Source organism: Thunnus thynnus, chromosome 18, assembly GCF_963924715.1.
Source record: "Thunnus thynnus chromosome 18, fThuThy2.1, whole genome shotgun sequence".
Classification (NCBI taxonomy): Eukaryota; Metazoa; Chordata; class Actinopteri; order Scombriformes; family Scombridae; genus Thunnus; species Thunnus thynnus.
The window spans coordinates 3,153,549-3,168,783 of NC_089534.1; the positions used below are offsets into that span (position 1 = coordinate 3,153,549).

The 15,235-nt window shown below is 37.5% G+C and overlaps 2 protein-coding genes across 5 annotated transcripts in view; both read right to left on the reverse strand.

Moving 5' to 3' along the window:
• gtf3c2 (general transcription factor IIIC, polypeptide 2, beta) overlaps positions 1–12,908 on the reverse strand; it is a 36,664-nt gene extending 23,756 nt beyond the window's left edge. Inside the window, exons 1-7 of one of the 4 annotated variants that reach the window (XM_067572586.1) lie at positions 10,998–12,908; positions 10,747–10,925; positions 9,520–9,626; positions 7,097–7,193; positions 5,321–5,888; positions 3,661–3,788; positions 1,224–1,417 (exon numbers count right to left, since the gene is read on the reverse strand). In XM_067572586.1, the coding sequence (XP_067428687.1) occupies positions 1,224–1,417; positions 3,661–3,788; positions 5,321–5,888; positions 7,097–7,121 (915 nt within the window). In that variant the 5' untranslated portion in view covers positions 7,122–7,193; positions 9,520–9,626; positions 10,747–10,925; positions 10,998–12,908. Of the gene's footprint in view, positions 1–1,223; positions 1,418–3,660; positions 3,789–5,320; positions 5,889–7,096; positions 7,194–8,014; positions 8,301–8,351; positions 8,648–9,519; positions 9,627–10,746; positions 10,926–10,997 lie in introns of those variants that run through there. The other 3 variants (XM_067572587.1, XM_067572585.1, XM_067572589.1) reach the window with 3 other exon arrangements.
• The window catches only part of znf512 (zinc finger protein 512), a 16,666-nt gene continuing 12,222 nt past the window's right edge, over positions 10,792–15,235 (reverse strand). The window contains exons 18-20 of the mRNA XM_067573274.1: positions 11,715–11,753; positions 10,998–11,058; positions 10,792–10,908 (exon numbers count right to left, since the gene is read on the reverse strand). Coding sequence (XP_067429375.1) covers positions 10,792–10,908; positions 10,998–11,058; positions 11,715–11,753 — 217 coding nt within the window. The remainder of the gene's footprint in view (positions 10,909–10,997; positions 11,059–11,714; positions 11,754–15,235) is intronic.

Below are 15,235 nucleotides of genomic sequence, written 5' to 3' on the forward strand. Positions count from 1 at the left end.
CCTTCCAAACATGTAGGAGAAGCAACGGTTGCTGCTAAACTAGTGAAAAACATGAAAGTCTCTCTCTAGAGCCAGTGTTTGGTTTGTCCGTTCTGGGCTACTGTAGAAATTTGGGGGTGCAACAAGGCGGGTTCCTTGGACCCTTGGAGATATAAAGGACTCATTCTAAGATAACAAAAACACAGCGATTCTTATTTTCATGGGATTACACACTTATTAAAACATACTTATGAATATTATATTCCATTTCTGCCGAGTCCGTTCTGCTAGATGCCGCTAAATTCTACATCCTGCACCTTTAAAAGAAGATCTGGGAACAATTTATGGATGTGCAGGTAGTCTTTTGTTCTTCTGTGTATTTTTTGTAAACTGTATGGATGTGTGTGTGCCCGCTGATATTTGTTAAAATGTGAACATAACCAAGAAGAATAATGGCAAAACCAAGAAAATAAGATTTGGATGATTTCCTTTCAGTGACAGTTTAGTGGAGGTCAGAACAAATAAATCACTTTGTTTTGGAACTTTTCTTTTATAAAGGCAGACTTTTTAAGACTTTTAAGATCAGAATGACTACAGTGAGAGCCAATTATCACATATTGGTATTTAGTTGAATGTTTCTGTTATTACATGCTGCATGTTCTAACATTATTTAAACTCATGCAGCAGTTTATGTACAGTTCAAGTACATTTTGAAGAGGATTATATGTGGACTATGTTAAGGTTACTTATTCTGTTCTTGGGTGGTGAACTGCGGGAACATGTATTTTTTTTGTTTGCAACAGTGGATTGTGCTGTAAAGTAGCTTTAATATATATGAGTGTAAAGATGTGAAAGAATCTTCTACTAAAGGTCCAACTGAAATAAGCTTTTGACCGTGAATAACGTGTAGATGAGATAGAAGGTAATAACATGTGTTTTACAGCATCTAGTCGGTAATGGACCGGGCTTAATGTAACTTCAAATACATTCTCATTCAACGTTTTCGCTGCATCCTGCGAGTACGTTGGGTTTTCACAAGAAAATTGGATTTATTTCAGTGGAACACGAGTTAAAAAGAAGATACTCTGCAGATTAAGTGGTCTATAGACTTGGAACGTGGTAAAACAGCCAGTATAGTACCAGTAGGAGTGTTGATGAAGTTGACTGATCTTATTTTGGAATCACAGTTTGAACGAGCCATCGCATTTAAAAAGAGACGCAGCAGAGATGAGTAAACTACTAACATTGCTCCTGTTGACGTGAGACGCTGCTGAACTTCTTCGATTCGTCCACAAGTCTAAGTCCAAGTCCGAGTCCTCTCCCTCTTCGTCTTCAATCTCCTCGACATCATCTTCTTCAACGTCTGGCACAAAGTCTTCATCTTCTGCAGCATCGCTGTCATAGTCACAGCGTTTTCTCTTCTGGCCTTTACTCCCAGCTGTAATATAAAACCAAAACATTTATTTCAGAGTTCACTGAGATCTTTAATGCTGTTATATAGAGGTGGGTGATATAGATTAAAATGATGCTTTTACACAACCAATATATATCATGATATAGTCATTTATTGGCAAAGTCAATTGTTTCAAAAAGTAAAAAAACAAGGTGAGTTTTTCGCAAATCCTGTAAATTAAATCCCTAAAATATCAAGTAAATTCTTCACATTGATGCACAAAAACAAACCAAAACATTTTCCAGTTACTTAATAAACCAGAGATATTAAAGAGGTGATGACTTTTTGTAAACAAGAAAAATACTTGAAGCATTTCTATTGTCTTGTGTTTTATACTGTATTATTATACTGTATGTTGCTCAACCTTAACCATTACAATAGGTGATATGGTGAAGTTCAATGCTAATGGCCGCCTCATGGCCAACTTAAATTTGCCTTTATAAGATTTGTGCGTCTAGTCCGCCGCTGACACAAAGCTACTACACATACATGTGCACTTTAGCCTCTTATCTTACTGTTTCCTATTGATCACCACACTGTCATGAACACGACTGTGACCGGACTGGTTAGGAAGGTGGTAGGAGTCAGACTCAGACTCTTGTTGAATGATTAAAAACTGATTTATTTAGTCCAGCGTAACAAAAAAAAGGTGTCCAAAACAAATGAGATTAATACAAGCTAATCAAATGTAACTGGCTCAACTCAGGATAAAAAAAACTAAGACATCTCCCATTAAATAGGGTCTCAAATCTACCAGACAGAACCATATTTATTGCAGGGGCGTCCGTTCCCTTCTATCAACTTACATATAACAAAGCTACTCGTATCAGTCAACACTGTTTACACAAAAACATCCACAGCATTAAACATCAACATGAGTCAAAACAAGCATAAACCATATAAATACTAAACCAAACATTTAACTCAGTAAAATAAATCCCCCTCTACTTGGTCTAACCCAGTGACATCACTGATGATGTCACCCAGTGTTTAAATACAGGAAGTGGTGACACATGGTAAGTAACTTATGGATCACAGAACTAAACCAATAAACAATCACTAAACTTAATATTTGTCCGTGTTTTACTTTAAACAAACAAACCCGGGATAGTTTATGTCTGCAAGTTACAGATTAATTAAAGAACTGTGGCTAAAACAAACAATTATTATTAATGGTTAAATTAGTAAACAATATGACAGAAATGGCCTGTTCTCACCCACTTTGTCACAATGACACTGAACTATCAGCCAGGAAAAATTAATTTCAAAGGATAAAAGGAAAAGTTGGGGTAAAAAAAACTACATTAGTTTCTCCTGAATAGCACATGATGATCCTCATACAATATGTATTAGTATATGGTGTGGCCTGTCAAGCAATACATGTTTTAATTATAATAAACTAAGTGTAAAAATGATAATTAACCAGCAGAGACTTCAGGAAGTTATCTGCTCCCAGCCAAGAAGCAATCTGGCAAACAGCTGCCTGTAAAACGGCGTGAAAAGTGTTGTTTTTGTACATATTAAACAAACAACATGCAGCATGTAAGTTAGTTAGTTTTACAAGGTGTTGGTAGACGGATTTTGTTACCTTTTGTTACCAAATCTGCCAATTATTTTCTTGTTTTATCAGTTAGTCTATAAAATGTCACATCATAATGAAAAATGTCTGTGATGTGTTAAAAGTCTTAATAGGTTTTTATAGCCCGTCTTTATAGGTGTACGATTATATAAAACAGAGAAAAGCAGCAAATCTTTGCATTTGAGAAGCTGTAACCAGCAAATGTTTGGCAGTTACTAAAACAATCCAGTATAAAATCTCCAGTATCAATCTTTTCGTCTAACTTTCCACCAGAAAGTGGATAAAAATGTTGAACTATTCCTTTAACAGAAAATATAACATGCCTTAGATGAAGGTGTTGTTAGTAATCGTACTGATACTGAGTCGACTAGATTTGTTTCAGGCTTTGGAAACGTAATGAAAACAACAACGTCCACATGATAAAGACGTCACATGTCACTCTGACATAAACAACCTGCCTTCAAAATGTCGTTGTAGTTTGTAACATGAATTATAAATGTAGTCAAAGCATTAAAGCGTCAACATGACCGAGATTATCCAAATTTGTTATTAGCCGTTATTGGTGCGTTAAGGGAAAGAGTCAACATTAAACTAATACATGTGATTAAAATGACATCATGTAAGAATAAAAGGAGGATTTCCACTGTACCTTTCTGCTTTCTAACTGGGTGTTTTTCCGTTTCTGTGGCGTCATTGTTGGCGCCTCGCTGGGAGCCCGACTCTTCAGCGGGATGACCGAGCACCTCTTTTGCCAAAATGTGGAGGTACTTCAATGCCCTGAAAGGATTTTTTTACACCAAATGATTACTTGATCTTCTCAAAACAAGAGGTTTACATTTTTATACTTTTTGCACTAGGACTGTATTCACAAAACATGAGGCTAAAAGTAGCTCCTAAGTGGTCGAGTTAGAATAAAATCCTAAATATAAGGAGCGTGTTCAGTCCTAACTTGAGGAGGACTCGAAGTATTTCACTAAACATTTTAGAGCTAAAAGTATCTTCTAAGTCTAAGAGAAGTTGGAGGAAGTCCAGAGGAGTCCTGAGTCACTAACAGTCAGTCAGCTGCTGCAGCTCGTTGCATCAGAGTTTTAGAAAAATACAATAACAACCTTTTTAAAGCATATTTAGATAGCGGTTGAATTAACAAGGATTCAATTAACTCACGAACAAATCAAAACAATCCAACACGACACAGAACAGGAAATGGAGTTTGCAGGACTGATTAACTTGGAGCATCTCAGACATTTGTCAGAATTATTCAACAAACCTAAAATGTGCTCTTCAGGCCCTAATTTGTTGGATGGTTTTTAAAGTGTATGTTAAATAATCACTTCCTGAAATAAATATATGGAGCTGATTTCATGCTGGTGAAGGTTGGTGATGTTTGATACCAGCTATAATCTACTTGACACGTCAATATTTGACTGTTTCTCTGTCGGTGATCGCGTCTCTGGAATCATCTTCCCCAACGTGTCGGATTGACTGAATCTCAGCTTCTAAAAGCTTTTTTAGAGGGAAAAAGCCTTTTAATAAATCTCCATCTCTGTCTTATGTTCTTGTTTGTTTTAGTTTGTTCTGTTTCTCATTGTGCTGTGTTTTATATTGTCATTTATTTTACTTTATTTATGTATTTTTGTGTGTGTGTGTGTGTGTAGCACTTTGTAATTGTGTTTTAAAAAGTGTTACATAAATAAAGCTTTACTTCTTTATGTGTGAAATCTGTGACTCAGCGTATAAAATCTACGGATCTTCGCACTCTTGTATATTCAGTGTTTCCTCTGTATTCAATTAGCAGCAAGAACATTACAGCTACTGCAAGACATAAAGACTGTAATTTAGCTTTAACGTTATCTAACACTAACATGCAGTCCAGATGCTTTAGAGGAGGTGATTATATAGCCATTAAAAACATTTTTACCACTAAAAACCTCAACTTTAAACATAACTTAGATCCAAACAGGGACAAATCTAGAATTATTGCTCAAAGCACCACAGCTGTATTAAAATTAACAGAGGAAACACTGATATAGACACAGACTGGTCACCTGTCAACCAATCACTGTGGACACTGTGAAGCATGATGTCCTCCACAGTAACGGGTCTCCTCTTAGCTTAAGAGAGTTGATTCCTTAGTAAAAGTTTCTCTCAGCAGTTTTGTGAGGAGAGAAAACCTTCTAGCAGTAAGATAAGACTCTTCTATTTCTGAGCGTGTAGGTATGTATACACACTTTATTGATATCTAGACAGAACAAACACAGAGTTGATACAAGTGTAAAACCGAACATAGCGTCAGACGTCATGTGACTCACGCTTTAGCGGCGCCTCTCCTGCGACGGCCGCCCGCTTCGATCTCCTCCACAGGTTCGGTCGGAGCTTCCTCATCACACGGCGGCGGATCTGTAACCGCTTCCGCTTTCTGTACGATCTGCTTCCTCACATACTTTCTCCTCGGCTTCGGCGTCCCGTTTTCCTGCAGCACGGTATCTAAATGTCCGCCCTCTCCCGCTGGGAGGGGCCCGTCTGCGGCGGGAGCTTTTACGGCAGGAGTCTTTTTGGCGGGACTCTTTTTCGACGGGGTCTTCTTGCCCCTCGATGTCTTTTTAGGGGTTTTTTCTGATGTTTTTCCATCAGATTCTTGAGGTTCCGTCGGTTCTTGCTCTCCATCTGCAGGCTGTTGCGTGGCCTTCTTTGCTTTTACGCTCTTTGCCGGAGTCTTTTTAGGAGCTGCTCCATCTCCCGAGCTCTTTCTAGGTTGTCTTTCCTGCACATTAATCGCGTCATCGGTTTCATAATCCGAATATTTGGGATTTTTCCTCCGTTGTCGTCCTTTTGAGCTGGGTGTTAAATCCCACAACTGCTTTGATGGCGTCTCCTGCCCTGCGAGGAGACATATTATTACTCCACAGGTGGACAGTGTGTAGTATAAAAAGGAAATTAACTAAATACATTAAAATAGAAACATATTAAAAAGACAATTCAAAGAATATAGCTTCACCTACAGTCCTGTGGATATATTTCACCAAATGTTACTCTTACAGGTTACATCCTTACAAACGGACACCATACTTTCAAGCATAATAATATTTAATACGGCAGCTGTTATTGAGAATGTAAAAAGTGAGCACATATTAGTAATTCATACTCTTGAATTAGTCATTTGTGCAAATTAACTAATGTTTAACAAATTAATTGTTGCTCTTGAATTATTTACTTCAGCAAACAAAGTAACAGAACAAAATGTTAAACAATACTGTTAACATTTGATGGGCAAAATCCAAAGTATATTCATGTATCTCTGCTGAAAACGAACAAAATGCTGCATTAAATCCAAGCGACTTCCAAGATTAGATGATTCATGACATGACAACTTCCACTGTCTGTTTTGCACTGCATTAATAGACACAGTGGCAGGTTTTTGCTGAAACATCTAATGAAGCGTCACAAAGAGTAAAGTAGATGCAGATGAATGCAATGACTGCAATAACCTGACAACATTAATATAATGGTACAAATTCAGTATTCATAGTCACTTCTAGAGCTGCTAGGATTAGTCGATTAGTTTCACATTATTAATTGCCGACTATTTTAATAATCAATGAATCATCTTGAGTAATTTTTTTTAAGAAAATGTATAAAATTCTCTGATTCCAGCTTCTCAAATGTGAATATTTTCTGCTTTCTTTAGTCATCTATCACAGTAATCTGAATATCTTTGAGTTGTGGCCAAAACAAGACATTTGATGACGTCACCTTGAGCTCTGGTAAACAGTCATCAACAATCTTCATCATTTTCTGACGTTTTATGGACCAAACAACTAGCCTAATCCATTAATCGAGAAAATAACCTACAGATGAATAAGTAATGAAAATAATCGCTAGTTGCAGCTCTGGTCACTTCAGGGCTAAAACACAGCTAGCATGCTGCTCAACTTCAGTAGCAATAACAACTTATAACTTTAGTTCTGATTGCTACAGTAACTAACCCTAATCTTAGCATTTTTTTCAGTGCATTAATGTGTACCAGTTGGTCAAAACAAACAAACAAACAAACAAAGTGGTAACAGATGACAGTAGCTGCAGTAAACCTTGTCCAGAGTCAGTGGCGTCCATAGGCTCCGGCTTTCTTGTTCTTTGGTTGACTCGTTAGACGCCTCCTCATGTGTGGAGTAAAGTTTCCTCTCACTGCCGATACACAGAGATGAAGACAGACGTCACGTTTGTTAACCTTTTTATGAACCACACCTGTAAAACATTACTATTTAAAGACAAAGATATGAGAGTGAATTACCAGTGGTGGAAAGTAACTAAGTATATTTACTCAAGTACTGTACTGACGTACAATTTTGAGGTATTTGTACTTTACTTGAGTATACAACACCTTGTTAAAGATCTTTGCTGAAATATTGGATCATTTGAACATTTATTGAAATGAAAGCATGTGAGAAGTTTAGAGGGAAAAATCACTATTTGGTGGAGCTGTTAACAACTCATAGACATGTGAAATGTGACCCCGACTACACACTGCTTTTTGTAAGGCGTCAAAAGACAAAAAGGTTGGAAACCACTGGTTTCATCTTTAACAATGTGTTGTATTTTAAAAGCTTGTTATATTATCCATTGTGTCAAATCTTCATCTGAAAAGTAACTAAAGCTGTCAAATAAATGTAGTGGAGTAGAAAGTACAATATTTCCCTCTGAAATGTAGAAAGTAGCATCACATGGAAATACTCAAGTAAAGTACAAGTACCTCAAAATTGTACTTAAGTACAGTAAGTGAGTAAATGTACTTCGTTACTTTTCGCAACTGTATTTCTATCAGATTACTCGGTGTTTCCTCCTGTGGTCTGTCTGGCTTTAAGTTATAACCTTACTAAAAAACGTCTTTACTGTATTTTAAATGGCTTGAAACGTCGCTGAGTAGATTTTCTAAAAGTATTACTGTAGAAAAGTAGAGTCAGAAGACACGTAATAGCGATATCACGTTGTCATTTGGAAAGACTCACCAAACCTCGTTGAGTAATCTGACAGTTTTAATCTGTCTTCCGTCCCGGCTAAGCTACATGGCTAAAACACACACCAAACCTTACGTTTCTTTATAGTTTGGAGTCATCATTTAATTCGGCACAGCTTTCTAACAGTAAAAATACACATTTACAAGTTATTTAAGTAATAAACCATCGTATCTTGACTGGTTTGTTTCCCTCTTCCACGCTATCTAGCTACACGGCTAACGCTAACCGGCTAAAGAGGCTTCTCACACTGCCGTTAAACAACTGTAATACTCTTTAGAAAGCGAGCTGTGAGTTACCGGGGACGTTACCGGCACGGTTAAAAGCTCACCTTGCGTACAGCCGTGGCTTCCTCCCCGGTGGCGGAGGCTGAAAAGCCGCGTAACTTACCGAGTCCGGTGTGCTAGAATCTGCCCACCCGGGATCGAATCCCAAACTGCGCTAACCGGGAACAACACCGTAGAAGATCACATACTAATCAACATACACATCCAGCCGTTATTCTTTTTCACGGTGGGTGTTATAAAGCAAACATCACCGGCGCTGTTTCAAGAGCTGCAGGCTGCTGAAACTCACATTCCGCTGACATCAGACCGCCATGTTACTGTAGGAGCGTGGTTCCCCACAGCGCCCCCTATCAGCGGACCGAGGAACTGCACCCTCATCTGCTGCAGCGGCCAGAGTTCAATCCTGACCCTGACCCTGATCCTGATCCTGATCCTGATCTAATACAGACCTGATCCTGACCTGATACAGACCTGATCCTGATCCTGACCTGCACCGGTGTCTGATGAAAAAATGTTGGAAATATCCTAAGATTCTCAATTACAAGAAAATACTGGTCCAACTTCTACCCACGAATCACTTTTACATGTTTTCTAACTGCTACAACTCAAAAAATGTTTTTGTTATTTTTGTCTTTATGTGTCATACTAAGAAGGTTAAAGTGTTTTACAAACAATAAAACCCAAGGAGACGTCGATGTAAAATTACCACCATTAAATAAATAATAGAGCTGAAAATATAAAATGATAATAATAAAACTATAATAGTATTAATAAAAATAGGAATAAAAGGTCAGTCTTGCATAGATCATACAGGAGATAAGCAAACAATTAAAAACAGATGGAATTTAATGGAAAATGCCTCAAACTCCTGAACACCAGTGCATAAGGAGTGATTCACATAAAAGCCTGTTTATATATCAGCTACATTAAAATTATAAGTAATCAGAATATAAACACTCTGAAAAGGGCCATTCTGCATAAGCATACTTTTAGTTTTTATATGCGACTTATTAAAAATTTGCTAGAAACACTCCTGTACTTTAACTAAAATAAAATTCTGAATACATGACTTGAAGTATACTTGAGTAATTCTACATAGTAGCATTGCTATTTTTACTTAACTGAAGGATCTCAATACAATTTCACAACTGCCAAACATGAACATATTATAACATGCTATTGGACATGTGGTATAGTGGTTAGTTCTGTCACCTCACAGGGTTTGAACCCACCAGCCGGCCAGCTGGGGTCTGAGGTCTTTCTGTGTGGAGTTTGCATGTTCTGCGTGGGTTCTCTCCGGGTTCTCCGGCTTCCTCCCGCTGACCAAAAACATGCAGGTTAGGTTAAGTGGTGTGAATGTGAGTGTGACTGGTTTTTCTGTCTCTATGTGACTGACTGGTGAGCCGTCCCAGTGTACCCCGCCTCTCGCCTAATGTCAGCTGAGATCGGCTCCACCGTGACCCTTTAGAGGATTAGTGTTAAGAAACAGAAAGTGTAGAGTGGTTCAAAACAAATCATGAATATGTTTTCATATATATTTTTGTTAATTTCATATTCTTCTGTTTTATTCCAGTTTATCTTATTTTTTTATTCTATTTAATCCTTTTAAAAGTCTCTTCTTGCCTTGTGTTTCTTTTATGTCTTTAGTAATACTGTTTTACTTGATGTCTAAAGTAAAGCACTTTAAATTGCCTTATTATTCAAAATAAACTAAATATAATAACCACTAATAATAATAATAATAACCACAATAAATAACCAGTCAACAATGGGAGAACATGTGAAACTATTTTCTCTACTTCTTGTTTTATGTATTGGTGTGAATTCTGTTGGAAGAATCTTATTCGTTTCTTCATTGCTCGTCAAATAGAAACATCTAATATCGATAGACCATACATGTTGTGGGGACGATGAGTCAAATCACCACCACATTGTTTGGAACTGTCCAAAGATACAACTATTTTGGGAAAGTATTTGGAGAATCATGCAGCTTATTCTTGGCCGGCAGATCCCATTGACATGCGTGTCATTTAATTTAGGCGATCTGCCAGAAGGAATAACAGGAAATGACAGATACCGCCTGAAAATATTGTCTGTAGCAGCAAAACCGACCCGCCTACAGTAAGATAATTGGCTTGAAATGATCAAAGAGATCCATGAAACGGAAAGACAGACTTTCCTAGTGAGACTGAGAAATGATTTCTACATCACAAGATGGACAGAAAACATATTTAATGGAATAAGAAACGTGGTCGGCGGCTTTTCCCCTTCATCCTTCTGCTGTATGTTCTACCAAATGTTGTGCTGTATAAAGACCTCTTGTCCATAATCTGTAATATATAATGTGTGTTGGATGTTGTGGATTTCATGCGCTGTCGTTTTGTCAAAAAAAAAGATCTAATAAAATCTGAGTGTTAAAAAACAAGAGAACCATTTTACCAAAATGAGAACGATGAAGAGGAGTCCAGTCATGAAGTCCAGACACTAAAAGGCCTGCAGGAGCTCATCTGCGGAGCTGGTGTCCACCCGACGTGACTGCTGAAGACCACGACTGCAGGAAGACCGATGGGAGCAGATCAGACGGGAAGACTGACTGTGGACCTGTGGACGTACAGAACCTGAAAAACACAAAACGTCAGCCAGGCAGGTACTGGAATTATACTGGTATACTGGTTCTGTGCTTCTCTTACCTGATGCTCTATGTGCCAGCTTACAGTCTCCACATCATCATCATCATCATCATCATCATCACTAAAGACACAGAGCCCATAATGACCATGAATTAAACTTTTAATTATCTGTTGTTATAACACTGCTGGTACTATGAAATAGCAGCACATTACTTCTAAAAAAAAAACAAGTAGTATCATATTAAATACAGACTTTTGTTAATGCAGGGTTGGCTGAGACAGTAACTATTTCATTTAATAGAAATTACGTCTCACAAAATGGAGAAATTAAGTGCTTTTGAGTCCATTTTCTTTATGTGTTTACAAACAGTACAAGGCTACTAAATGAACCTTTATTTAAATCTGGCTTATATTATTTATACAGTATATTGTCTGTATGGATGGTGGTGGTGGAACAAGACATGAGAACATTCTTCATTAATTATCATTATTTGATTCACAGGTCTTCTTCACTGAACCTTTACAAACACTACTTACATCGCCACCATCACATCAAATGCGGCCAAAGGATGAAACGTTACAAAAGCAGGTCAAGACCAACTCAAAGTCTTTCGGTGAGATTTTACACGTTCACGGACGAGCTCGATATTTAAGATTCTTGAAGATTTCTGTTTGGCCTCTTCTTTCCTTGTTTCTGCTGAATCATGACTGTTCTCTATTGTGCAAACTGGACTCTACTGGTGTTCAACGTGCATTAATTTCAGTTAGATAATGTACCTGTTTTTCTTATCTTGTCTACAGTAGCTGACAACTCCTCTGATGGCAACAAAACACAAAAAAAGGACACAAAGGGCTTTCTATTCTGACTAAATGTGGATTATAGCTCCAGCATTAAGGGGAACAAAAGCTAATTTTAGACATTTTAGGCTACGTTGACAGTTTAGGCTAGTCAGTTGTACAGAAGGAAAAATAATACCAATAACAAAAGCTAGAATCTTCCTTCCCCCAATAAAAACCAAAACCAAGACAAATATAAAGATTTTAACCATCTTGGTGCTTGGAACCCTAATGCAGATGCTTTCTACGGCTTATCACTAAAATAAACATAAGTGGGAATAAATTGTACATAAATAGATAATTTCTCAATCAGTGCCTGACATCCATGTTCACATCTCATGTACTGGGACGTTTTTCATTCATCACACAACTGTTACGTTCACCTTTCACATGAAAAACAGAGTGCAACATTAAGCCTCCCAGGAAATGTGCATCTTTATCCCCATATTTTAACAATATCATGCCCCCCCCCCCCTATAACAGCCTTCAAGTTTAGCCATTCAGAACAAATATAAACACGTCAAACCAACTAGTTCTACTGACCCGACCCTATAGCACTTAAAACAGAACCAGATACACTAAATATTTTTGGCAGAATATTTTTTTTCACATAGTTTTTTTTTATAGACATTTTCACAGATTAAAGGGTAATCCTCTTTGAATGTTTCAAATGAAAATTAAGGACAAATTATCATTTTCTGAACAAAAACAGACGTAAAGGTGCAATATGTAAGAATTGTTGAATTCATAGTCCACACTCCAAACCAACTGGTGGCAACATATCACCAGATAGTTGGGGTGTCCGTTACGTTATGCTAAGCTACATTAGCACCAAATCAATAGTGCATTATCTGTGCTTTGTTAGCTAGCAAACTAGGTAACTAGGACTTTGAGTAAGTATGATAGCTATATCAATTCAGTGCTAATGTTGAGCTAACGTTTGTTTCAAATAAATCTAACCTAGAAGAAGAAGTGCTACTCCTTCATCCTCTCATGTCGGACTGAGCGAGTCCCCGGGAACAGCGCTGGGCTTTGAAGCCAATTTGACATAGTGGCCAAACCGTGGAATTACAACTTTCAGGTCCATCATGTGATGCACATTTGCCCAAAAACACTTTTCCCCGTAGACTTATATTGGGATACATTTTTTGAGCGTTACAACCCCCACAAAATAACTCGTTCACTATCAGAATTTGATCCATTCGGTCCGATCACATTTTGAAAGTCTAGAAGAGCCGCACGATTTAATTGTTTTATCCTCATTCAAATTAGCCGGAGGACTAAACTGGAAGTTAGCCTTCTCAGCCAGCGGAAGTCTCTAGTGAGCATGCCCAGTATGTTTTCATCCGAGTAATTTCTTTACAACAGGAAGTGACTTTTTTAGGTTTGTGTGTGACTGAGCGACTTTTATAGGAATGAACGTGGCCCCCGCCTCCGACACTGTATCCAGTTCTCTTAATACATCCATGTTGGACTGAGGGCAGACAGTGACTCACTATCGCCTCTTGAGGTAAAAAGTGGTATTACGAGACAGGACGGACCGGGGCTAGCTGGTTAGCATGCTAACTTCAGTAGCAACACAATACACAGAGGTCTTTGACCTAACATCAAAGCTGTTATTTCTTCACATCCTGTTGATGATTTTAGTTAATTTGTGATTGTTTTAAACTAAAATTCTGACATAATTCTTACATATTGCACCTCTAATTGAAGTGCACAACAGAGGGGAAACCGAAATACATTCATGAATGCAAAACAAGTTGAAAAAAACAAAAACAAATTAACGTTTGAACATTACAAACGACTGACAACCATCCATAACTGTACACCACTATAGCAGATACAAAATGCAGAGTACATTATCTTTAGGCTACATGCTATTTGTTAAATATGCTGTTAGACAAAAACAGGTCTGTCTCTGAAGGATGTTGTTATAAATGCTTGGTATGTTAACTATCACGTGTCAATGTCCGTGTTGGCGAGGTCGAGAGGATGCATGCTATCCTGAAATTCTTTTCATTTGGCCGACAATAAACATCCACTCTGATCACGTGCCTGCACTATACATCAATAGTACGTCCGTTAATTTCCTCAATAATGTTGTTGTTGAGGATTTATTGGCTTTTGTTTTGTGATCAGACATTAAGAAACAATTATATTTCTGTGCTTACTTGTTTCCCTGCTGATTAGTTTTTTTTTGTGTGTGTATACTACTCGGAAACGAAGATAAAATACGGATTGATGCAAAATAGAAGATTCCTACATCCCAACAACTTTTAAGACACTTAAGGAATACATACAGAAAAAAACGACATTTAGAGATTGGCTTTACCCCGTCAGTTTTAAGCTCTAAGTAATCACGTTAAGTACTTATTGTGTTGTTTTCCTTTTACTTGAGACCATTTTAAGAATGAGGTAGGCCGACATGTGACACATCGATGGCACTTTTAAAGGAACAGGTTAACATTTTGGGAATTACGCTTTTTTTTTGCTTTCCTTCCATTCTCTCCTTCCTTGAGAATTAAGTATCGAGGCAATTATCTTAACTTAGTGATAAATCTTGAAGCAGGAAGAAACACTTACACCTCCTCCAAGCTCAAAATATGCAAACCAATACCTTTAAAACTCACTATTTAATCCATCCTATCTCATTTTAAAAATCCATACTCAAACAGAGATGAAAAACAGGTCACCTCACTTTTGGAAAGAGAGCAAAGTAGGTAGCCTTATTTCCAAAATGTGCAACTATTTCTTTAATATCTGATGCCAGATGTGTTTTTTTGCCTTTAATTCCCTTTTGTCTTCATTGTTCTTGGTAAATAATGTGCCTGTTCAAAGTGTCCTAGATGGAAACAGATGCTCTGTGAATAAACGGTCCCACTAGTGAAAAATATGGTTAAGGTAGCGACGGAGTGAGGAGAATCAAAAGCAGGGAGGACTGATCGTTATCTGTGAACAAAAAAAAAAAGATTCTTCCAACGTTAATTAGGCCAAAAAAAGGCCTGACAGTGAGTAAAAATGCCAGAGGTCTGGTGGTGATGGATATTATGAAGTTATATAGGTCATACTTAAGAGGCACAAACCTTTTCAGAGAGAGAGAGCAACTAGACAAGTCTAATAAAATAATATACTATAGTGTAGCGTCCTCTCTAAAGGTTAAAATAACTTCTTCCCTTTAAGTTAGACATGAAGGACAAGAAGGGCTTATCAAACTTTTAAAAGATAAGACACATTTAAAGGTGGTAAGAAGAATCTGTTACAGATAAACACACAGATAAACAGTATACTAAATTTCTTAGGGCTATACAATAACAACCAGCCTCTAAACCAGAGATGTATATATTCTCATATATCCACACTGACACCTTGAGGTTTTCTCTCAGCATCACCTAAAAGCTTTCTTAACTTCCAAAACTTTAGAAGTTGTATCTCCGTCTATGAGCTGCCTTCTCACCTGTTTG